At 44.6% G+C, this 24,620-nt stretch overlaps 1 protein-coding gene across 1 annotated transcript in view; it reads left to right on the plus strand.

Moving 5' to 3' along the window:
• CACNA2D4 (calcium voltage-gated channel auxiliary subunit alpha2delta 4) overlaps positions 1 to 24,620 on the plus strand; it is a 119,544-nt gene that overhangs the window by 21,464 nt on the left and 73,460 nt on the right. Inside the window, exons 11-22 of the mRNA XM_058022172.1 lie at positions 4,488 to 4,601; positions 5,679 to 5,757; positions 7,715 to 7,848; positions 8,705 to 8,722; positions 9,943 to 10,020; positions 11,275 to 11,355; positions 13,477 to 13,551; positions 14,711 to 14,797; positions 18,029 to 18,100; positions 22,316 to 22,377; positions 23,063 to 23,130; positions 23,247 to 23,292. Coding sequence (XP_057878155.1) covers positions 4,488 to 4,601; positions 5,679 to 5,757; positions 7,715 to 7,848; positions 8,705 to 8,722; positions 9,943 to 10,020; positions 11,275 to 11,355; positions 13,477 to 13,551; positions 14,711 to 14,797; positions 18,029 to 18,100; positions 22,316 to 22,377; positions 23,063 to 23,130; positions 23,247 to 23,292 — 914 coding nt within the window. The remainder of the gene's footprint in view (positions 1 to 4,487; positions 4,602 to 5,678; positions 5,758 to 7,714; positions 7,849 to 8,704; positions 8,723 to 9,942; positions 10,021 to 11,274; positions 11,356 to 13,476; positions 13,552 to 14,710; positions 14,798 to 18,028; positions 18,101 to 22,315; positions 22,378 to 23,062; positions 23,131 to 23,246; positions 23,293 to 24,620) is intronic.

Genomic DNA, 24,620 nt, shown 5'->3' on the forward strand with positions numbered 1-24,620 from the left:
TTCTCCTCCATTATCCCTGGGGGAGACAGGGCATATTTTAATCCATGACACAATTTGCAGATCAGTTTCAGGAGAACAGCCAGCCAGAGACCCCCCCTGCCCCTGTCCCTCTCTGCCATGCTCAATAAACCACTTGAACTCTCCATTTCAATTTAGCCACAAACCAAGTGGTTTCAATAAAATATGCATCCAAGGGAAGCCATGGTCTTAAGCACACATTTATGAAGTGCTTCAAAATTCTCAGGTGTTAAGTGCTATCTTTGAGGTATTTTCTTATTTATTAAATTTTAATCTGTCTCACTGCTCTCCTCTCTTCCTTGTTTCAACAAGCTTGGCCTGCCTTGTTCTCTCCCCTTTTTCCTGCAGGATTTATACCCCTTTGTTCTGCTTCCAGGCTGCTTCCACCATCCTCCCAACAGTGTGTGAGTGCTGCAGCTGAGAGCTATCAGGTGCTAAGCAGAGCAGAATAATTGCCTTCCCTGTTTTACACACCGTAGTCCTCTTAACAGGACGTAAGACAACAGCTACAGTTTTTTTTCAGGCACTGTCACATTGTTAATTCCTATTCAGCTGATGTGTCTCTGCAGCATCCCTCCCCAGGCAGTATCCACCCTCCTCTTCTGTGTTCAAGCCACTGCCTCTGCTTTCCAATGTGCATCTGTCCTGCTTTCTCAGGATACACTCAGAGCAAGTATTTTGAAAGCTGTTGCTTTTCCCACCCTGTGGAGGACAAGAAAAGCCAAGTTCTGCTTTCCAAGGCCACCTTGGAAGGATGTTTCCTCTTACCACCAGGCTGATTTAGTCATGCCTTGACTCACTGCTGATCTCAGGAATCACATAAATGTTGAAGTTAATTGAGTGGGTCATTCCAGAATGGCTATATGTGGAAAAAAGTGATGAAACTGGTAACAGACTGGATTTCAGTGAGACATAAAATTCTGAGTAATTTGAGCAAACTGGTGCCATAAAAAGCATGAACCTGTGTGCTGATTTAAGTAAGCAAAGGTTTGTGGCCTCTCACTTGTGTCTATTGATTTACACATTCACAAGATGCATGTGTTACTAATTTTTCTAGTAGCATGCTAGATGTTTGAGGGTTTATCCATCCATTTTCTGTGTTTTCTGTTGATTGCCTCTTCATCCTTTGGGATCTTGTATAGTCCCAGTCAAGTCTCAGCCCTTAAGGCAAGTAGTTCAGCTACACCTTCTGCAATTCTTTCCCTTCATGCTGAGCACATATTATTCAAATGCTTTAAATTAGTCTTTTCCCTAACCCTGCCACTTTGTGACCCTGCCTCTAATTCATTCATTCTTTTCTTAGTTTCCTATCACTTCAGTGAGTACCCAGCCATTACAATATTTTCCTTTTGATGACAAAGGATGGAGGCTCTAAAGAATCTCTGCCTGACCATCTCCCTCTGTTTATCATTTGGCATTGTATTATTTTTACTCCCTTTCTTGATTCTTCTATGAACACTTAGAAATTATTTCTTGATTCCAGTCACATTTTTATGGACCCAGATTCTACAGCACATTTTTCAGGATATGCAAAGCTCAGGCTTTCCTGTTTATCAGTTCCTGCTATCTTGCTTAATGCCCTTTCTCATTTCTCCTTCACTGGCTTTGTTTTCTTGTCTACTGCTGATTTTCTCCCCATGAGATGCTTTCCACCAAGTTTGAATTTTCAGTAGTTCTGGAGGCCATTCCAGAGGCAGGTCTGCATAAATAATGGGTCAGGAGAGATGGAGAGGGGCTGCTCAGTCCCCTGGTCAGGCATGCACATAATCAGCACGCCTGCCTGCACATCTCTGGGCCATGCTGATGGTTCCAATCTCTTCACTGGGAGCTCTGTGCCAGCCTATAACTGCAGAGTAAAAGGCAATGAGCAAACAAGGGAGTGCAGGAAACTGTGACCCTGAATTAATTAGATCGTGCCTCTTAGTCCTGGCAACGTGACTGAAGTTACACAGCTCTGTGCCTCCTTCACTGACCCAGCTCTAGCCTGCAAGTCTTCAGACATCTCTTCTGTGGACATGCTATTCCTCATCTCCCCTTCTTTCATGCTCCTGAGACTTCAGTCAGAGCAGGGAATTATGCTCAGAGCTTGCTGCAAATGCTGTCAGATCATTTGCTACAGCTGCAGCCAGTCACAAAGGACCTAAAAACCAGGGATTACCTCTTGTTCGTTTGTTTTCTAAATCTGTCTTTTTAATCTCCATTTCTATGACACTGATGATCTCATTTTCCCTGTTGAAAATATCATCTACTCCTGTAATTAGGAGATTGCTGGTTCTGATATAACATCCAATTTCTCAGTATCTCAGAATTATGAGTTCTGAAGTAAGCTTCATGAAGAGATCTTAAATCATTTGATGAAATGGTGGGTGACCTTAATTAAGTGTTAATTTAATAATAATCCAAAAAGACATATTGTAGATTGCAACAGTTAGGAATAAGCTGCTTTCATAACCACAAGGTTCCTACATCTGTGATCTGAGCCTCTTTCTGACAACATCTCCTGCACCCTGTGCCTCCCTCATGGACACTCACACTGTCTGTTCTCCCTGCTAATCTGCACTCAGTTGATCTCTGTCCTAGAAACCGCTCACTTGAGGCTCTGGTTTTTTCCTACCTGCTGGTCTTTAGCAAAATCCCATGAGGCTCTCACCTGCTTTTCTGCTTTGCTAAGAGCATCCTTTGCATCCTGTTGTACACCCTCAGCCTTTACTGCCTGTCTCCCCTCTCAATGTGCTGCTGTGGGGACATGAGAGAGGAGGAGGAGCACATCCAAACACCTCATCCTGACTTGGTATTTCCCAGAGATGTTTCACCTGAGAGCAGCTAGTTAGAAATGACCCTGTTACAGCATCCTTCTGATCACTCCTGATCATCTGTCCTGGTTCTGCTCAGTGATACAAGCAGGGGCGCAGCCAGAGAGGGTTTGTACCTCTGATCATTCAGAGGCTGTTGAATCCATTCTCTCTGCAGTGTAGTTACAGGTGCTGTGTGAAGTTGGAGGAGGCAGGACTGATAACATAGATGGTGGCAGAAGGGGATGTTATGGTGATATTAGCACTGAGCCCAGTAATTTCATAATAAGGAGTGGTGAAATTACTGGGGAAATCTGGGCTTGGAACTGGCATCAAGGTACTCATGGTCATGATGTTAATCTGCAGTGGAACCACAGGACCAGACATGTTGGAAAAGGCGTTTGTCTGTCATAATATAGCATTACCAAACCCTAAAGGAGTTGGGAATTGAACCCTAAAACATCTAAAAACTCCCAGTTCATGGCCTGTGCTCTTGTTCTCCCATCCAGGGATTTAATTTTATACAATTAATTGTGCTATTTGCATACCTTTTTTTTTTTCATAAGATATAACTATCCAGTTTAAAATTGCTGCTCTTTGATGTAACCTTAATCGCCCTTCAGCTGGTCTCCTGTATACTCTTATATTATTGCCTCTCATTAATCTTTGTTAGCAGGAGAGCTTTTGTTTCTCCTTCTTCCATAATTTTTTCACTCTGCATCAATTTCTGCACCCTCCTCTGTTGATCAGATTTTCCTTCTCAGAGCATAGCAGCAGTGAGGGGCAGGACAAGGAGAAGCACAGTGCCACAGAGCTGGCAGCTGCAGCAAGTGCTCAGTTCTGTCCCTGGGATGTCCTCAGCTGCCTCTGCTGCTGGCTTTAGCACTGTGTTGGTGCTGCAGGAGGCCCTCAGTTCTCCAGAGCAGGTACCTGAGGGCATGGGAAGCACATGGAGCAGGAGACAGGCAGCATTCCAAGGCTGGCTCTCCCTGGCTGGACAGGCAGGGTCTGGCTTGCTTGTAGGAGCACATCTGTCCAACACCTCTGCAGGTGCCCTTGGGAGCATGGCAGTGTTTGTACCAGAGTCCTGGTGCACTTCTGCTCTGCCTGAAATCTCTCTTATGCATAAATAACAGGTCATCTGTCATGTCAGTGTATGGCCTCTCTAGCTGGCACGTCCATAACCTTTCCCAGCTCCAATGGCAGTAGCCTTCTTTTTTCATATGCTCCTGCCTTTCTTTGCTGTTCTTTGGCTGACTGATGGATTCATCCTGGAATAATGAGTCTGATTTCCCACTCCTCTCACATTTTCTGCCATAAAAAGTGACAGTTACTGCTGTCAAATCAGCATTGCCGTGTTTATGGTCAATCCATAGTTGTTTTGCATAAACTAATGCGACTGTGCAAGATGTGAAGCAGCAGGGAATCACACCCTTCCTCCACAGCACTTATTTTTTCCTCATTATTTTACTTCTGCAAAGCCTCCTGTGTCTGCATGTGCCAGGCAAGGCTGTATAAATAAAAAATCTATATGCAGCATGCGAACACAATCATCTTTCTGAGCAGTGTGGGGTTTGCAAGTGGAAGTCAGGATGTGGCCCACTGTGAATAAATAGAGTGCAATTCCTCAAAACCAGCCTGTGGTGGGTAAGCAGTGCTCTCCCTCTCTGTTTGTAGTTCAGAGATGCTGGCCAAGGAGGTCTGTGTAACCAAGCCATCATGCTGATCACCGATGGAGCCGTGGAGGATTATGAAGCTGTCTTTGAAAAATACAACTGGCCCGATCGGAAGGTTTGGCTGGGAAGTGAGAAGTGGAAAGGGAGGGGAAAGGGGCTGTTCTGCTGTGCTGGGAGGGGGAGAGCATGAGCCAGGATATCAGGCAAAGCTGAGCATTCACATATTCCAGTACCTGAGTACCCATGGGCACCTGACTGTAAATGCAAACAAAGCAGCCAGGCAGGAGCTTGCTGTGGTGATTTCTGAGGTGAGAGGGTTATAAATGCAGATTTCTAGGTCAGGGAAGCTTTTCTTTTTCATACACTTTGTTTTCTAAAGGTGTGGGCAATCTATATGTTCTCCTAGTGAGATTATAAAGACTGAGTTGAGTATTTCAAAATTAAAAACTAATTTATGCTAAGAGTTTTAATCCCATGTAGGACTGTTTATAACTGGTCCTGTTCAGAAAAGGTTTGGCTATTCCAAGTTCTTATGGTGGTATGGAGAATGATCCAAACAGCCCTTCTAGGTGCCTTCCAGCCCTGTTTACTCTGATGTCTGTGATGACAGGCTTGCACTAGCAGAGCTGGCTGTGAAAATGTAATAGACCACTGCTCATCCTAAACCCTCCTGATTTATTTGTTTACCTCATCCCAGCTAGCAGCAATGCACAAAGGGAGAGAAGCAGCCTACTGAGAGACCAGAGCAGGGGGCTGTTGAAACAGTTTATTTCAGGATTGGCTCTTTTGTTGGTGGTCAAATGCAAGAGAAATGGTAAAGCTCTCTCTAAATGATTCATGTGGCCCGCTGTTCCCCTGGGTAAAGGATTCCTGGGAGCTATAAACCACTCTGCGTGTGGTTGCCGAGTGCCTGGCAGAGCTGCTATTATAAAATCAAACAGAATTTGCACTTTTGCTTTGTTATTCAGATGATCCTGGGTGCTACTTGGCTTTCTGGGCTTATTGTAATTGGAAATTAAGTTCCAGGCCACAAAACAGGAAACAAATGGTGCGAGAGGCTCCTGTCTCTGTGTGAAAGCAGAGCTATTTCTCTCACCACGTTCACACCAGTGGACAAGGGGATGCCAAACTTCAGCCTTTTGGATTTGGTAGCACATTGCAGCCTCATTCTCCTGTCTTTGCATGCTCCTAGGTGCGGGTGTTCACGTACCTCATAGGACGGGAGGTCACTTTTGCCCCGAACGTGAAATGGATCGCCTGCAACAACAAAGGTGCTGTGTGGGAATGCTGCCCAGCCTCCCTGCACCCCTCCAGGGCTCACCCACCACTGCTGGGGCCCACAAGCCCCTGCTTGGAAGACAAGCTAAGGAAAAAGCAGCCCCTGCTGGCCCACGTGAAGTGTGCCTGTGTCCAACTAACACAAGTGCTCCGTGCTGAGCCACCGCATTTTCCTGTCACCCTGCCAAGGGACACTATGACCAAGACTCATGCTGGCTGTAGTCCACCTAAGTCCCCTGTGCTTATTGTGTCCCAGTTGCTGGCTTTTGACAGTCTGTCCAAAGCTCTGTTAGAGAGCCTGACATCTTTTGGCTGAGACATAAAACAAACATTGCTGCTTTAAAGGTTTTACAGCAATTTTCACAAGGTCTGCAGGTTAACCCCTGTATTCTGGCCAAATTCTTTGTGTGTAAGTGATTTCCACTGAGGTACCAAAATAGCTTGTTAATCCCACCCCAAACCCACTATTCTCTCTATCTGGCATGAAATTAAATGAATGAGAAAATCCATCCACAGTAGGTGAGTCACCTCTGTGCATTTGGGGCCAGTTAAAAAGTCAAGTTAGCACTGTCAGAGTCTGCAAGAGTAAAGGAAGAAAGGGAAAAACGCCGTCCACGTTTGAGCATGACCTGGCCTCTGGAGACAGTGATGCTGGTTGCATCAATGTCCTGTATAAACAGGGAAAGGAAGGCAAAACTGAAGCTGGGTGTCAGGTACAAACTTTTCCAGCCTGAGCAGTGGTTCCAGCAGAGCATGAAATGCATGGGAACATTTGCTGCTGAAAACAGTTGACAGGAGAGCTGCTGGCCTGTAGAATGTCTGTGAGCTGGGGATGCTCAAGACTCAAGCATTCATCTAATAAGCACTATGAATTACATATAATATTTTTATGTTGTGTTAAATGAAGCAAACCCCTGGGTTTTAAATTCTGTATTCAGCCAGGAGATCAGTGACAGAGACTTCATGGTACTGTTGGTTCACTGTAAAATGTCAGAATGCATTCTTCTGAATAACCAGGTAACAAAAATGTGCTCTGTGCACTTGCATTCTCACTTAGCAGATCTGAGCTGTGCAGAGGGCTCCCTGATTTTGGTTCTTCTGTTTCAATGCATTGTGTAACTCTTTTGGTCTTTGTTTTAAAGCACACTAAATCTGTTTGCACATCACAAAGCTTATCAGAACATGAGCCCTTTCACATGGCAATGTTTTCCTGGTGTTTGGGAAGTTTTCCATCTGACATATTCTATCCTGTACCAAGTGCAACCAATGCCTGTGGTAAGAAGCAGGACACAAGAATCCTTATGACATTACTGTGTTAGCACTTCTAACCAGCAGGTACTTCTGTGAGGACCTTTTGGTGACTTGAGAACATCCTTCCCCTGTACTCTTGTTGTAGTTTTAGATGGCTGTGTGTCCAGCTGCAGGGACAAAGCTTTGGAAAGCAGTATCTTGCACTTTTTATTCTGCTTTCAATGTGTAGATGGAAGTAGTTGTCATCCTTGAACGTAAAACTAGGCAGACTGAAGAGTGCTGGAAAAAGATCTGGAAAAGGAAGTGGGAATTTTATCTTAATATAAAATAGGGCAGGGCAAGTGGGTAGCCTGGTGAAAAACCTTTGCTTGCATATGTTTGGCCTTCCAGAATAAAGGCACTCTGATCAGTGGAAGGTTTTTCCTGACACCCAAAGCAACATTTTGCATCTGCTTTGCACAAATCTGGTTATATCAAGACTCTCATCTTGCACATTGCTTCAGCATTTTTGGAAGAACAGAACCACTGCTTTGAAACTCTAGATTTCCACAGGTGCTTTTGGATACGAGGCATGTTAAGGCCCATTTTACAAAGAGCAGACTACCCAGCCTTTGACATTCAGTTTTCTAGCTTTGCACTCATTTAGAAGCAAGGGAGATGTGTCAGCAGAGTGACTCACAGCTCTGTTTCTCCATGAAGGCTACTACACTCAGATCTCCACGCTGGCAGATGTCCAGGAGAATGTCATGGAGTACCTGCACGTGCTCAGCCGGCCCATGGTCATCAACCACGACCACGACATCATCTGGACCGAAGCCTACATGGACAGCGCGGTAAGGACCCCCAGCACGGGCCAAACCCCAAAGAAAGCCCTGAAACTTAGGGAAAACAGGCCAGGAGTTGTTTGGTTGGTAGAAATTACTGGGCTCTGGCTCTACTGAGACAGACAATATTTCTTTTCTGCTTACTCCTGGAGCTGAGGTGTGTGTGCAGACTCAGACACGAATCTGCCCAGGACTAATCACACAGGCACAACATCACCTAAGATGTGCTTCTGTGCAAGAAGGGTGCCTTCTAAAGGATTGTTCACACAATAGGTCATTCTTGGCTCAGGGTAGGGTCACAGAGACTGATTTCCTCCAGCCCAGTAGCTAACTGCAAAGTGTTTGCTACTCAAAGATAGAGATTTCAATTGAGGCAGCAGGCTCACTCTTTCCTTCCTTTAACTAGCAGGACCTAACTCACCACAGTGCCCAGCCCTGTGGGCAAAGGACACACTGCAAATGTGTCCAGACAGTCATCATTCCCAATGCCCCCTGCTTTGTCTCAGGCCTGCCCTGTGGGGAGACATTTGGCTCTGTGAGGGTGACGTGGGGTATCTTCTACTGTATGAGCTGTGCCAAACAAGGGCTGGGACATGGTACTTGAGTGTACTTATCAAAGCCTCCAGAAGTGCTACTAGTTATCCAGGAAGTTTATTTTATCAGCACATTTGCCACCTCTGGTACTGGTGTATAGAGTCATGCTTCCCAAGGCAGTCACAGACATTTGTTTGCTGCACATGTTTTTCTGCATCTTGTTTCTTATCTCTTGTCTTGCCATTGTCTTCCTCTGTCCCAACCTGTCCTGTCTTTGATTCATTCCTCCATTCATGTATTCATTTGTGTGTTCATCCATGTCTTTCACCAGCTGCCACAGTCTGAGGAGGTAACTGCACCCTGTGTTTTGTGCATGTGCTGTGTCCCTTGTGCCAGTCAGTGTGTCAGTGCCAGCCTTCACAGCCACAGCTGGCCTGTACATCTGCAGGGGTAGGGGCTGCAGCACTGAGGCTCCTCTTGAACTGGCAAGAAGAGGAGAGGAAATGCTGGATGTACTGGAGAGCTGTGCTGTTGGTTCAGAGTGGGTAGGGCTATCTGTGTTGTGCAGTGGCTTAATTCACCTGATCTCTTTTTCCACATGTCCAGAGTAATTTACTTGCTGTGTGTTAGTGTGAGTGTTGCTGTAAATGGGAAGATTGCACACAAAATCATCCAGAGAAGTAGCTCAAGATACCAAGTGCAAATCTCCACCAAGTGATTAGATTGCTGACTTGCTCCTTTATGGCTCTCAGCATGCTCTGTAGTAGGGACTGGAGGTCATTTCTTGCCTTACTATTCACACCAAATGAGAGATGGAAGAAGTGATGTTACTAGCAGTAAAGGATGGGAATCTTTTGATAGCTGGGTGTGTTTGGAAGACTCCTTTGCACATGACTTGCCTGTTTTACCTCCTCTCATGTGCTTTTAGAGCATCTGTCCTCTGTTGAATTGGGAACATCTCTTATCTCATTACATATGCATGTCCTGTATCCCTCATAGAGATAGCTCACTGTGGTGTATCTGTTTGGATCATTACTTTGTCTCTTTTTCCTGAGCTTAGATGGTTGAGTAACAAGTGTATATAAGTAGGCTTTGTGTGTATTTGTGCCATTTAAATATTTGTCTGTGGTGTTTATCATTTGTGGTATTCATATGTTTGCAGTATACCTTGTTTGTGATTTTGCTCATATTTGTGTTGCTTTTCTCTGTTCTGTGCTGTTTGTGTTGGTGTTTTTTGCACTCATTGTATAAGTGCCCATGTCTATACTCACAAAGAGTGGTGGGTACAAATTGTGCCACCACTTCTTCAGGTTCCTGTCTCTTCATTAAAACAACTCTTCAATGCATTTCACTGGCTTTCATCCCATCCTCATCACCCCACAAGAACAAGCATCCATCCACAGTCCTCTTGGACACTGAGTATTTAAAAGTGTTGCCATCTGTTTCCTGAGTGGGAGACAAGGAGGTGGCCAATTGCACATCTGGGGTCCTTGGGAGTTGCATCTCCTTGCACTGGTGCTCCTGGGGTGCTGCACTTGCTGACACAAGTTCTCCTCTTGTTCTTGGCAGCTCTTTGCATCCCAGGCTCAGAGCCTGCTGCTCATGACGACGGTGGCCATGCCAGTGTTCAGCAAGAAGAACGAGACGGTGAGTGAGGCAGAGGCAGCACAGCTTTGTGGGACTCTAAAGCCAAAGGGCCTCTGAACAAACATTCAGCCATCAGGGAAGGCAGCAGAGCTCTGGCAGGGTGGATGGGTGATCATTTATCTGTCAGAATGATAGTCTGTGATTTCTTTAAAACACCCCTTAAATATGAAGCTTCTTGTTTTGTCCCTTCCATTTTCAAACCAAGCCTAGTTTACAGAGCCTGAAATTTCAGGCTGAAAGAGATCATTACCTTGTCTAGTCTGCATTTTATTGCAGACCTTTACATCTCACACAGATGAGTGAAATATCCTGGTTTTGGCAAAAGCATCATTGAAGAAAGGCATCCAGGCCCAAGCTCTCTCTCTTGTGGTTTTTAACTCTCAGTGAAAAACTGGTGTCTAAATTCTGCTTTTAAGTTGTCTGACCTCACCTTCTTGTCATAATGGCTTCCTCAGATTAAAAAGCCTGTACCCTTTAGTAAGTTCTCATGGGAAGCATCTTCTACACTGCCATAAAATCAAACCTGTCTATCTTGATAGGATTAAAAAGGTTGAATTAGTTCGATGATTTGATAAGGGCATTTCCTCTGGGGTTAGAAACCCTTTAGACACTCTTTTCTGTAGCATTTCTAATTTCTCAGCATGCTTTTAAAATGGAGAATGGTACCTTATCAGTGCTGTACAAGGGATAAATTCTTCATCCAGGTCCTACAAGTGACTGTGTGCCTTCTCCACCTGGGGCTGACCATAGCCTGCATTAGCACAGCACTGCAGTGGGAGTCTGGGTGTATTTTTTTCCATAATGCTCTCCAGATGCTTATTTAAAAAACAGATCCCCATGCCATGGAGGGGGGATTTCCTTTTTTCAGGGTTAGCAGTTTTGTATTTGGCATTTATTTAGTTGGCCCAATTTATCAACCTATTCCTGTTGTCGGTTTGCATTATTTTCTTGACCTTATTGCTATTTACACATACTGAATGCAGGGATTTGCCCTCAAAACTTGTTTTCAGTGATTTTGTTACTTCTGAATCACAGTAGTGAATACTGATTAGTGTTGTGTAGAAATACTCTTTTCCATGAACACTGGAATAACCTCTGTGGAGTTTTTGAAGTATATTAATTGGTTTTGAATAACCACTTTCACACAAGCCTAGAGGGGATGGGTGAGAAACTACTAGGCAGACCATAATGTGTTTTCAGGTATAAAATTATGCAGGTTTTGCTTCTGAAAATGGATTCTCCTTTGTGTTAAAGCGATCCCATGGCATTCTTCTGGGTGTGGTGGGCTCTGATGTACCACTGAGGGAGTTGCTGAAACTTGCTCCACGCTACAAGGTAAGAGTGAGATAATGCAGTTGGTTCCTTTGCACAGCAGAGTCACTACTCACACTTCCATGGGCATGACTGAAAAATCACTTCTGCTGCTCTGTAGGAAAAACTGTGAGCCTGAGGGAAGAGTTGGATGTAGTGGTGTGTGGTTTCCATACAGCACATATGAAATAATTTACTACTACAAGCTTTTAGGCTGCTTCAGCCACACAAGGACTGGGTGATCCAGTAGGTTGGCAAAAGGTCATGGAACCTTTGCATCCTGATGGTCACCAGCCTAAATCCCTCAGAGATGACAGCCTGTATTAGAAGAATTGAAGTTTTAAATCCAGTTCCCAGTGGACAAGAGCTGCCATGCCAGCTGGCAAAAAATGTATTCTTTTCACTGTCAATATTCTTAGCTGAAAAACTGAGGGTTGAATGGATTGTGGAGAGCCAACTCTGCTGTCATGCCTAGAGGTTCCTTTCTCCAGATCAGCATGATGGTTTCTTGGCAGGACAGTGTACAGAAAGTTGGCTTTCACTCATTTTATGCTGTACCTGGATAGAGTATTTGCTCTCCAGAATTGTTAGTCAAAAAAACTTTCCATTAGCTCTGTGTTCAATGTATCTTAAAAAAAATGTTCATCCATAGGAAATTCCCCCAGAGATGCACTGTTTGGTTTGGTTTCTGCTGTAAGTTTCAGGCAGTGACCCTTTGTTCAGTCAGGAGACAACAAGCACATCCAAGGACCACCCTGAAATCTGGCAAGTTGAGCCAACATTTCAAGTTTTTGTTTTCTCTTCAATAACTATCAGACAACTACTACCAGTGAGGCAGTTGTCCAAAATCTGATTGCTGAAGACTCACAGGACTGAAAGTGCTGTCAGAAGCTGTGAATTTCTGTGGTGCTTCCAGACATGGATGCAGGGCAGACCATTAACAGGCAGCTGTAGGAAATGATCCTGCAGACAACCCTGGAACTGAGAGTGTCAGGGTGCCTGCACTCAGCATGCAAAGCTGCCTGCTTTGGGTCAATTTTTATATGATTTCTATATAGGAATAATGCCTTTTTATCTCCCCCCATGTCACTCAAAGGACAGATATACAATAATTTTTTTTTATTCTGGGCTAAGGAGGGTCGCTGTTCTTTCCTCCAAGCAGTGCCAGGAAAGGAGGGGAAAAATTTTGATTTCATTATATCAGCAGCAGGACATATCTTCTCAGAAACTCCTCCAACTCCTGACCAGTTTGGAAATCTAGGGTCTTCAACTTGAATTCCCTAGTACATGGGCTCCAAAAGGATCAGTTCCAGCATTCCAGACCTCTGGAGCTTATATATTAATGATTGGGCTTTTACTGAGCTGGGAAATTTCAGCTTTAATGGGCCAAAAAAGAAATTTGCTGATCCAGTGTCTTGGTTTCATTTTTGCCACACTGAGTTAAGCCAAGTGTGGTTTTCAAGAAACTGCTTCACATAGAGATGGTCCAAGGTTTTGGTCTGGGATGTGTGAAATACAGAATTGATTCCCTGAATACACAGACAGACTGTAAATTAGTTACCTCCTCAATTCCCTACGTTATCCCTCCAGGATTGTCTCTGTAGGAATAGAGTTGGAACATTTTTTTGAGATAGAAACTTTATTCATTGCTGTTTTTCTTGAGACATCTAATGTTTTGGCAAGCACAGGCTATCTGCAGATTTTTAGCAACTCAGGATGTAGTTGGAATTTGCATTATATATGGGCTTGAGCTGAGTAACTGCTCTCTTGGAAATCTCTCACAGATCAGGTCAGCCGATGTCTGCTCTTGATAGATTATGCTATTCCTGAATATTTTAGTTTTAAAACTAAAATATTCCCTATCACTGCCCATTTCCTGTGCATCTCTGCTGTGGAGGGCTCAGTCTGCCTCTGGGTGCTGATTGTCCATGCTGACAATCAGACTGTAGGAGGACATATTTTTCTGAATGTGTACACAGACCAGCTTTCTGCACATCCTTTTGTGCACAGACAGAGCAGACAAATACCTGCTTTGGGATGGATTCCATTTTCTGCTGGTCAATACCTTTAAAAGGAAAATACTTCTCAATATTGGTGGTGCCTGGGTGTGATCAGCACTGATTATTGTCATGCCTCTTTCTGCAGCTGGGTGTCCATGGCTACGCCTTCCTCAACACCAACAACGGCTACATCCTCTCACACCCCGACCTCCGTCCTTTGGTACGTGCAGCTGTGCATCTGAGACCCTGTGCTGGCTTGAACACGGGCACTTTCTGTGCTGCTTCTGATTCCTTTGGGAGTTTTGGGCTGTGAAGGCCACCAGCTCTGACATGCAGGCACCCAGGAGCAGGAGGGCCAGCTGGCCTCATTGCTGAGATGCCCAGCACGGGAGGATTTTACATTTCAGACACGTTTCTGGTCTGCCCAAACCCACCTGCTCACATCTATAAGCATTAGTGTGGTCACCACAAGAGAAAGCTGCTCTGACGCCCCATGGTGGCCCTGTCTTCAGAAAGGCAGCTTTGGCCAGGGTCACCACAGGCACATGAAACCATATGTCCCTACATTATCCAAACCATTTATCATCAATACACTTTTAATTAACCTTCCTCTATATTTCCTAGTATCAAAAACAATAATCAACTGCCATCATCATTTCATAACCACCCCAAAACAAACTAACCCTAGAACTAACCCCCCCCCCAAAAAAAAAAAAAAAAAACAAACAAAAATATAAATCGTGATCATAAATCATCAACCAATCATCCACCAAATTTTACGTTCTTGTAAAGGTAAAGTGTGTGAAGAGAAGGGACACGCCGCGTTTCCAGGGCGGGGCAAGGCACAGCCCTTGCTGCTTTATCCCTGCAGCGTCAATTGGCCTCTCCCAGTCCGATTCACGCCTTCTCCCTCACCCAGAGATTAGGGGAATAGCCCTCTTGCGTCAATTAGTTGTAGGTGAAAAGTCTCCCGTGAGTGCAGTTAAACCTGACTCCCATCAGAAAAGATCTCCTGCTGGTATTATAATGTTAATGGGATTATACTCTTAGCTGCAGGGAAAAAAACTGATTTCCTGCAGGCAGGGGTGTTGCACTGATCTGTTTAGGGGAAGGAGGCCACAGCCTTTGCCTGTAAGTTTAGCTGTGTTCCTGTCTGTCCCACTGGGACTGCCCTAGTGCCTCACTGCCAGTGTAAAGAAATCTGTGACATGGGATCAAGAAATTCTGCCTACTGCACAAATTCTGCCTGCCTAGTCAGAGAATAAATGAGACACCCCTATTTTTCAAATTACACACCAATTCTTAAAGGATTGGTTTAGGAATTGATGTAGCTACTTACTTGACTATTTTTCTTTTTCCTTTTTTTTTTTTAATTCCAGTATAAAGAAGGAAAGAAACTGAAGCCTAAGCCGAACTACAACAGCGTAGATCTTTCAGAAGTGGAGTGGGAAGACCAGGATGAAATAGTGAGTGTCAGAAAGTGGATTTAGCCTCTTATAGCACCTTCTTTCTACTGCTTTGTGTACCTGTATGGAAGGTGAGGGGGGCACTCCTGCTGTTTCTCTGTGCCTGACTGGCTCTGACTAAGAGAGATGGGTGGTTTACAGGAGGACAAAAGATGAAGCTCCCCTACCAAGTGCTTGTCTTCCTTCCCAGTATGAGTTTTCCTTCTTATGGAACAAAGAAGAAGTGCTGGGAGGAGGAAGGAAGCACTTTGGAGGATGCTCCAGGGAGCCAGTCGGTGTGTACAAAGCCTAATGCTGCCTTAATACAAAGCCAGAGTAGTTTAGGAGTGTGGCAGTGCCCTGTGATGTCACCCACACGTGCAGTGTGTGAGATAAAGCTGAAGCCACTCCACTAATGAGATCAGGAGCAAGGAGTACATTCATCAGGGGACTAAAGCTTGCAGTCACTATTAGTAATAAACACAGAGGAAAAACAAATTCCAGAAACCACCTTACTGCACAGGTGTGGAGTTACTGAAAGCAGTAACTGACCAGAGAGAAAAGATGAAAAGAAAAGCCAAAGTCTTTTCTACTGTCTTTTGAGCAAAATTATTAACAAGTGGTAAAGAAGAAACAGTGTACACCTGTAAGAGCTGCACACTGCTGCTTTGCACACCTAGGACCTCAGATAAAATGAGCATATAGAGAGGTTCCTCTGTGGCTGGTTTTATTTTACTCAGAACGAGGAGGAAATGGATACCTAAATGACTAGGATAAGAACTGAATGTGGAGTAAGATAGAATTAGCTGTGATGCTTCTGGATTACAGGGGAGACTGCTGAGATAAACGGATCTGATGCTTACAGATATCCACTTAAACAGGCAGGACAAACACAGCAGCAAGGGGATCAAAGTAGCTACTGCCACTAGTGTAGGCCAAGTATAAAGGCAGCATCAAAGGAGTTTGGGAGGGGGAAGAGTGGCAGATTGAGAAAGGGAACACAGCAGAACTATGTAATGTGGAAAACAAGACAAAAATAAGAGGTCTTACATGCAGTAGAACCACCAAGATGCAAGTTGCCAGCAGCTTTGTTGTAGGTTCACTGATCTCCTAGAGAACTTTACTCCCATTGCAGTTTTCTCTCTAACTGGAACCACTTTTAGAGCTATACCTCTTTGCCTAGTTTGCTGTTAAAAAAATTAATCTAAGAAATGAAAGAAATCTGCTTTGCTCTCATGTTTATTTGGCTAGTGGGCTCATGACGAAGTCAGTCTGACCAACTGACACTGATACCTGAATGCAAATACAATACCAAGTGTAAGGTTTCTGTTCATAGGCAATCAAGAGTAAAACTATCCGGGGGACAAAAAAATCATGAAACCAGCATGAGAAACAAAAAGCCACTTTGTCTTCCTGTACTGCATCTTCCAGAAGAAAGAAAGATTGCAGTCACAGAGGTGCAGAGACATTCAGTGACGTGAGCAATATCTGCAGTGTGACTTCAGCAAGTCTAGAGGCTCTCAAGATACACCCACTGCAGCAGAAAGCTGCCAACATTTCAACACTCATATTTGTAGCTATGGTATTAGATCAATGACAGACTCCACATCAGTTGCAGTATAATCTCAGCAATGCTGATAAGCAGCACATTCAGGCTGGAAAAATATGCCCAAGTGCTAATGATGTGTAATGCAGCAAAAAGCAATCCAGGAGAGGCAAGTTGGCATTGTCTGAAAAACACCAACTGGTGCACAATGGTGCAACCTGCAGCCAGGCAGCAGCAAGGGCTTGTCTGTAAAGCAGCACAGGGATATTTATAGTGTGAGGGGCAAAAAGGAGAAGGGTCAAGGGTGTGGAGGAGAGTGGCTGAGGTCTTTTGGTCTGTTCAGCCTGGAGGAGGTTGAGGGGAGACCTCACTGCAGTTACAGCTTCTCTGAGAGAGGGAGAAGAGGGGCAGGCACTGATCTCCTCTCTGTGGTGACAGTGACAGGACTCAGGGAATGGCCTGAAGCTGTGCCAGGGCAGGTTTAGGTTGGGTATCAGGAAAAGGTTTTATCCACAGAGGGTGGTTGGGCTCTGGAACAGCTCCCCAGGGCAGTGGGCACAGCACAGGCTGCCAGAGCTCAAGGAGTGTTTGGACAATGCTCTCAGGCACAGGGTGTGATTTTTGGGGATGGTGCTGTGCAGGGCCAGGAGCTGGACTTGCTGATCCTTGTTTCCAGTTCAGGATATTCTATAATTCTAAACCCAGAACAAATCCTGCAGGCTGTCAGACCAGAACAAAGAGTATGCTGAGGCTTTGGAAGAAGGCAAAACACTCTTAGCCAAAAAGGAGTAGTAGTGCCAGTCAGTGTTTTCATTTCCAAGATGTGGGCCTTGGGAAACATGAGCTTTATATTCTAGGTCTGTAAATAACCCACATCAAACAGCCATAATAAACAAAACCATGGCCTTGTAAAGCCAGTGCAGTTGAGACTGGCTAGCACCTGAATGGAGGCCTGTTTCTGGAAGTAAGGAAACAATTTGTGAATGAGTAAGTTACTTCCCACCAATTTTTTTTCTATCCAGCCTGAAGCAATAGACTTGATATGCTCTGGCAGGCTGGACCTGAAGTCAAAGCCTCTCTACTTGTGGAAAAATTTCCCGGATCTTTCTTGCAAGAGGCTGGGAGTCACTGTGAAAATTACATTTTACCTTTGGAACCTGGGTTGAATAAAGTGGTCTTCTCACTGCCTACCCTGCTCTCATATATTTTTGCTTTACTGTGCTAAACAGCTGCTTTGCTGCCCCTCAGAAGTGGTGCTGAATACAGCCTATAATTTATAAATCGGTTTTTAAAATGTCAAAGATCTTTGGATTCAGTCTGAGGGAGTTAGTGGGTTTCTCAGTTTCCTCCTCTTCCAGGCTCTCAAAGCACTGTGCTAATGAATTTCTGGCTGCCAAACAGTGAAGTCTGTAAGTGGGACTGGCAATTTCATAGATTCCAGATCTTTTATTTTTGCTCAAAGACATATCAAGAAGCTTTCAGGATAAACTATTACTATTCTGTATCACTTATCAGCTTGACTGTCCAAAGATTCTCATCTCTGCAAACAAGATTTCTGTTTAAAAGAAGCAAGACAGAGCTGGGGAGGAGAGGGAGCCAATTGTGATTCTTTCTGCCAGCCCCTGTGTGTTAATTACAAGTGGCTTTGTTAATTCCTGCTGGGTCCTGCTTGGAGACACTAACAGCAAACTTGTTCACCTCTGCAGCTGAGAAGTGCTATGATCAATGGGGAAACAGGCTATCTGTCCATGGATGTGAAGGTCCCTGTGGACAAAGGGGTAAGAAATTCTCCTTCTGTTCAGGTCACCCAGGGGAGTGGATGCTGAAAAACCACAAGGGATGTGGTTTTCAATATTCAGCATTCCTGAGCGTGAGGATTTCATTGTTTCACCACATATATAACCCATGTGCTAAAGACATACAGGAGAACATTGTTAGAAGTGCTTATTACACCTACCAACATTCTGCTCTCAGAAAGGTTCTGGAAACATCTCTCAGCTCCCTGCTTTGTCCAGGCAAAGCCAAAAAGCATGTTGGTCATTGTTTATAGGGCTGTGAAATGAATCAGACATCTTCAAGAGTTACAACAGGGGAAGACCATGCTGAACTGACCTAGGCAGAGGGAGATTTGGAGACTGTTTTGCCACCCTCTTTCTCTATAAAAAACTACTCATGAAAACTTTGTCCCTCACTTCGTCAGGATGTGATTCCCTTTATCCAGGTCCAGGATTAAATTTCTATGCAAATATTTGCAGATGTTTTATGAAAAGCCGTAGTGAAATGGAGACTTTTGAACACTCCCTACCAGCTCTAGGGCAGGGTTATACATCTTCCTTTGGAATCAGTGCAAAATTATCTCGTACATTTATGTTCACTGGTACTTCTTCATTCACATTTATTTAACTCTCTCGAAGATTTTGGCTTTCATCATTTCCTGTTAGGAAGTATTCCAGAGTCCTGCAAGTTACACTGCCCAGAAGTCTTCTATATTTCAGGAAAATTTTCCATCCTTTATAGAGAGTTGTTTTTTTTTTCAGTGGCTGGCTGAACTATTCCCATGCTAAGCCACAGTCAGCATTAATTCCAACAAACCAAATGCTCACAGCCACTGCTGAAATGGGGCCATTTCCTACTGAAGACACCCCTCTGTTTCCTCTGAATGGTTGTCCTGCTAGATCTTGTCCCTACATTTTTTTTCTCTCTATTCCTGGTGTTTGTAACTCCCATGGATGTGTTGATGGCTTTGCTTTTCTTCTCCTGAGCATTGCTAACATCTGCATTTGAAATATTTGCACACTTTTCAGCTATTATGATTGTTCCTGTTGACTCTTCTATCATTTCTGGTGCCCAAGTACCAGGGCTTCACTGAATTATTAAACTGTTTCCCTGTTGCTCTGCACAGAGCAGCTATTCTCTGCAGTAGGATATTTCTGAACAGGGAGCCCCCAATCTTCTTTCTGCTGTCCCTTCAGTTTTTTTCTCCCTCCCACAACTGCACTGGAGCTGCCGCCCTCAATTCTGTGTTTCTTAGCTATTTTTTCCAGTTGCCATTTTTCCACATGAAACCCACTTCTCCTTTCCATCCAGCCTTTCTAATTTTAAGGGCTGTTGAGACACTTTTTTCAGTGTGCAGAGAAATGTTCTGTTTTGTCTTACAGATAGATCCCTGTACAGAAGGGCTGCTAAGGCAGAGTCTGTTCCTCCCATTAGATTTTCTTCCCTCCATGGCCTGTTGTTCACTGTTTCTTTCTGTTTACAGTCCTGCAGCTGGTTCTCCCTCTATATCTTATTTAAGCCCACTTTAACTGATTTTTTTGAATAAAAGTTCATGAGAAGCTGTTTCAAGTACTTTATATAAACCCAAATATATTGAATGACCTTTATTTCCTTCATCCATTACCTTAGTTATTCTATCAGAAAAGTAATCAAGGTCTTAGAGCAAGACCTATTCTTTGTAGGTCTAGATTGCTTCTTTTGCTAGCTTAACCCCTTTGTGCACCCTCAATAACACTCTTCTGAGTCATCCAATGCTATCTTTTAGTTCAATATTTTAGAGACATCCTTCTGCTCCCCTACCCAGGGGAAAAAGAAGATAACAAAAAGTAGCCTTGGTAAAGAGATATTATTTGTTCCATTTGCAGCTCTGGAAGCCTTGTGAAGCACAACAGGGGACTGAGGCTGAGTCTGTGACAATTTTACTATTAGCAGAATACACATAGAGTGGAAACCAGAAATGAAGCTTAGTAATTCCCACTTGTACTCTGCTAGCTGATGAAGCAGAGCAGCTTTGAAACAAAGAAAGTGCTGACAGAGCCTTGAAACAAATAGAATGAGGCACCCAGACTGTGGAGAGGAGACCTGAGTGACGGGGATAGAAATGATTGTGTCAGCCATGTAAATGTCAATACTCCACATTGATTTCAGGAGGGTTTCAAGAACAGAGTGAGGTAGAGAGGAAAAAACAAGGAGCAAATACAGGAGGCAGTTGTTAGGGAGTTCTAGGGGCAGAAATGCCTTCTCTTACAGCTTGAGTACAGAAGGACTGTGACTGTAAAAGCAGATGAGAGAGGGTATGGGTGGAAGTTGTGGCAAACCTCTGGTAATGGCAACAGCCATGCCTGGATGCCTAGCACAGCATCCAGTCTGGAATCCACGTGTTTCCAGAGTGCAGGGGATGGCAATCAGCCATCCTGTCACTGTGCCAGCATGCCCATGCTCTCCTCCCTTGAGCCCTGCTATGCAGCAAAGTCCTGCCTCATCATCCTCAGCCCCACTTGGCTCAGGGGTGGCTCTGCTTCTTTTCCATGCCATGGGTAAGGGGTACCTCCAGCTGTCTTGGGGCTGGCTGAGCAGTCACCAGAAGAGGGGCAGGTCAGGGGAAAAAAGGAGGAGCAGAACAAGCCCTGCTAAAGGAAAGGGTATCAGGGTAGTGGCCAGGTCTTTTCCATGCCTTCCTGCCTCCATCATCAGATCAGACAGGAAGAAAAGGGAGGGTAAATGCCTTTTGTACCACCCACAGCCACCAAAACACCACCAAGTGATATTCTCTGGGGGTACCACAGCCCTTTGGGAGATCTTGCACATTAAGAGAAATAACTTCTTGGGAAGGGTTATTTTAAATTGGAATGGACCGCCCAGGGAGGTGGTGGAGTCACCATCCCTGGAGGTGTTCAGGAGAGGCCTGGACGTGGCACTTAGTGCTGTGGTCTGCTTGACAAGGTGGTGATAGCTCAAAGGATGGGCTCGGTGATCTCAGAGCTCTTTTCCAGCCTCAATGATTCTGTGATTCTGTGTGGTCTTGTCTCAGCAGAAGACCCTGTTGTTCAGCAGTACAGTTGCAATGCATGAGAGGGGTGGGAAAAGGGGCTAAGCCACCTGCCACCTCCTCACCTACCAATATCCTGAATGCCCATCAGCACACCTAATGATATCCCCCATCTCTGTCAGCACAGTGAGCACAAACTGGGTGTACTCTGTGGAGCTGGAGCCCTCTGTGCCTCACTCCCCTTCCAGGGCTGCTCAGCTCAAGCAGGTTAGAGCAGGCATGGTTTTCCCTGGGGAACAGTGAGTTTTCTGTGTTCCCTGTCTCCCACACACATCCTCTCACCTCGTTCTCAGACTGGGTCTAGGATTTTAAACATATTAGGGTTCATATACTAGCATAAGGCTTGGATAGAAACTTTCCAGAAACTTTTCTCCTTTGGAAAAGCATTCCACTGAAATCAACACTTTCCTACAGGAAAAGGCCAGTCTGGCAAACAGATGAAGTTCTGAGGCAGCTTTCAATAATCTGAAATGTCTTCAGTTGAAATGTCAGTCTGAAAAAAATATTTGCGTGCGAATCAAAATGGCTTGGATTTGAAACAGCACTTTTTTTCCAAATTGAAAATGTAAATTTTTTTTAAACTGATTTTTTTAAACAAAATTGGAATATGCTAATGTTTTGTCCCACTTTGGTGTGAAAGCAAATGTCAGGAATATCAGCATTTCCCACAGGAGTGGGGAGACTTGGCCCTGGCTGCCCACCCACGCAGAGGATAGGTTTGCCATTCTGCCTCTCCTTCAACTCCACTCCTCCTTCCTATCTGCCCCTGAGCCCCCCTCCAGCTGGAGATGATGATGATGATGTGCAAAGCTGTCAGGGCTGCTGTGTCTAGCAGAAGAGCAGCAGGGCCCCAGGACATGTGCTTGGAGGGGCTGAGAGGGAGGGCAGCTTCCCCCCAGCCCTTCCTGCAGCCAGTGCAGGAGCCCTAGAACAAAGAAAGGTTTATCTGCAGCCCTTGTTGCAAAGATAGAGTGGCTGCCTGGATCCTGGAAGTCTCAAGGTGCTGGATATGCTGAATACTGCACATTCATGCCAGCCTCCAGCCAGCCCCAGCAGGGTGAGAGGTGTTGGCTTTGCTCAGCCTTGGGGACATTATCCCAGGCCCCCATCCCACTATGCCCTTGCTCTGTCAGAGGGTCTCTCTTACTCATTCATTCTCTCATTTCAGAAACGAGTTCTCTTCCTCACCAATGATTATTTCTTCACGGACATCAGTGGCACACCCTTCAGGTGAGCAAGGACTTGTGGCACCAATGCAGTGTATCAGAAGTCTGAGCAGCAGATCAGTTCCTTCTCTTCATAAATCTTACTACAAGACATGAGTAGAGCAGTAGGAATAAATGAATTCTTTGTTCCTGTTGCCATTAAAATATTATTTGGGGTCAATTCAAAAGGAATATTATGATTTACCTGAAATTCAGAGTCTGACAGCTATATACCTTAGATAAAGCATGTTGTTTTATTTCAGAGAAATGAGACAGCTTAAATTTTCATTTCCACTGAATATGGTTTATGGTACTGGTGTATGGCTTTAAAAAAACCTCAACATTGTTATACACTGAAAATTATAAAACAGCAAATAACAAATGAAGGAAATTGTGAGGGGGAGGGGAGGGAGGGGGGTGTTGTTTTTTTTCCCCGGCTAAAATGGTTTGAAACTGGCAGAGATTTGAGAAATGTTATCGTTGACCTGAACCTACAGTGTTGGCCAAAAAAATTGTCACCAGCAATGCCTCATAACTCTGCAGACAGTTCCTTAGCCCCCTGTGCTGAAATCGGATCTCACTTAATCCTCTTCCGATGATGTTCTTTTCTTTAATAGCTGTGGAGGGAGTTAATGTCATTAAGGGTTGGAACTGCAGGCAATGGCACCTTTCCTTGCTGACAAGCCCTCTGTTTTCCCTCTTGCCTGCAGCCTGGGTGTTGTGCTGTCCAGGGGGCACGGGGAGTACATCCTGCTGGGGAACACTTCTGTGGAAGAAGGTAGGTTAATCTGAAAGGGACAGGGGAGCTACCCTGAACGTCACTAGTTCTCCTTCAGAGCCTCTGTGTGTCTGTCTGCTTCCTCACTGAATACTCCATGTTCTCTCTGGTTTCAGGTTTGCATGACCTGCTCCAGCCAGACCTGTCTTTAGCAAACGAATGGTAAGTGGAGGAAATCCTGTCAGTGACACAGGACTTTGTCATGATGTTTGGGCAAAGTTCCCAGCAGTCTGGTTTGAGTTCACCACCCTCTGTGCCTAGGGAAAAAGCAGTGCTGTTCAGGGGCTGGACCTGCAAAGACCTGAGTGTCTCCAGGCAATTGACTTTCCCCTCTTCCTTTGGGAGATCCCACCAAGACCTGACACATTCCTCTCCAAAGAAACAGCTGAGATTTATCCTCAGTCTGCTGTGCTCACACTTACTTTGTTCCTCCTCACATTGCTCAGAATTGTCTCACAAAACCTACACTATGTCAGACCTGTTAGGCAATTTTGTTGCGAGCTTGGTGAGAGATTGAAATACTTTTTTAAATCCTAGTTTATTTTTGGTTGGCATCCTTCTGAACTGTGCCTAGACTTAACTTCTAGTGAACACGGAGGTGATTTATAACCCCCATTTCAATAGCAAGCAGAACTTACAGTTTTGCTTGGTTTGGATATGAAACAGGGTGAAGCACGGTACTTTCCATTTATTGCTGTGAGGTTTGGGGTTTTCATGAACCCAACATTAAGTCCCACTCAGTCACATGAACCCAGGCTGTATCAAAGCCAAAATAACTATATTCGAGCAGCCCTGCACCCCTTCTCACCTCTCATTATGCTGTCAAGTTTCACAAGCAGCACATTTGAGACACAAACAACGACTTCTCCTTCTTCTACTCCTGACTTCAGGTGTCAGCTTACCACACTTTACATATTCATTTCTCTTAGACTTTTCTCATAAATCACTCCTTTCAGTCTCTTTATGACTTTTAATTCTCTCTTATAACCCCTTCCTCTCCCTTGTCCTGACAACGGAGCAGTCAAAATTGGAAGCCGGATTAGAAGACTCGTTTCTTTTATAGCACAGAGCATTTCTAATACATCCTTTTACCTTTGCCAAGCTGTGTCCTGAGGCTCCTGCAGTTCTGTCCCCGTGGGACAGCTTTTTTTGTCACCATATCTCACTGCAAGACCATTCCTCATTGCACACTTTGTTCCTCTGTCTCTTACTTTTTCTGCTCCTAGTCTGGTCTCATGTTGCACATGACCCTCTGCTTTTCAGGTCTCTCCATCACACTGTTAGTGTCTACACATGTACACATCTTACACAACATAACACAGGAAACTGCTGGCAGGATTTGGAACAGCTCAGTTGTGTTGTGAGCTGATGCTGGAGAACACAGCAGGCAGGTTAATTGGTGTTTGGTTTAGTGGCAGGGTTTGACTTACAGCCACACTGTTAGCTTTAGAGTGGATACAACATGCAGCAATGTAAAAGTAAAGACTTTG

The sequence above is a fragment of the Melospiza georgiana genome, chromosome 4 (assembly GCF_028018845.1).
Source record: "Melospiza georgiana isolate bMelGeo1 chromosome 4, bMelGeo1.pri, whole genome shotgun sequence".
Taxonomy (NCBI): domain Eukaryota; kingdom Metazoa; phylum Chordata; class Aves; order Passeriformes; family Passerellidae; genus Melospiza; species Melospiza georgiana.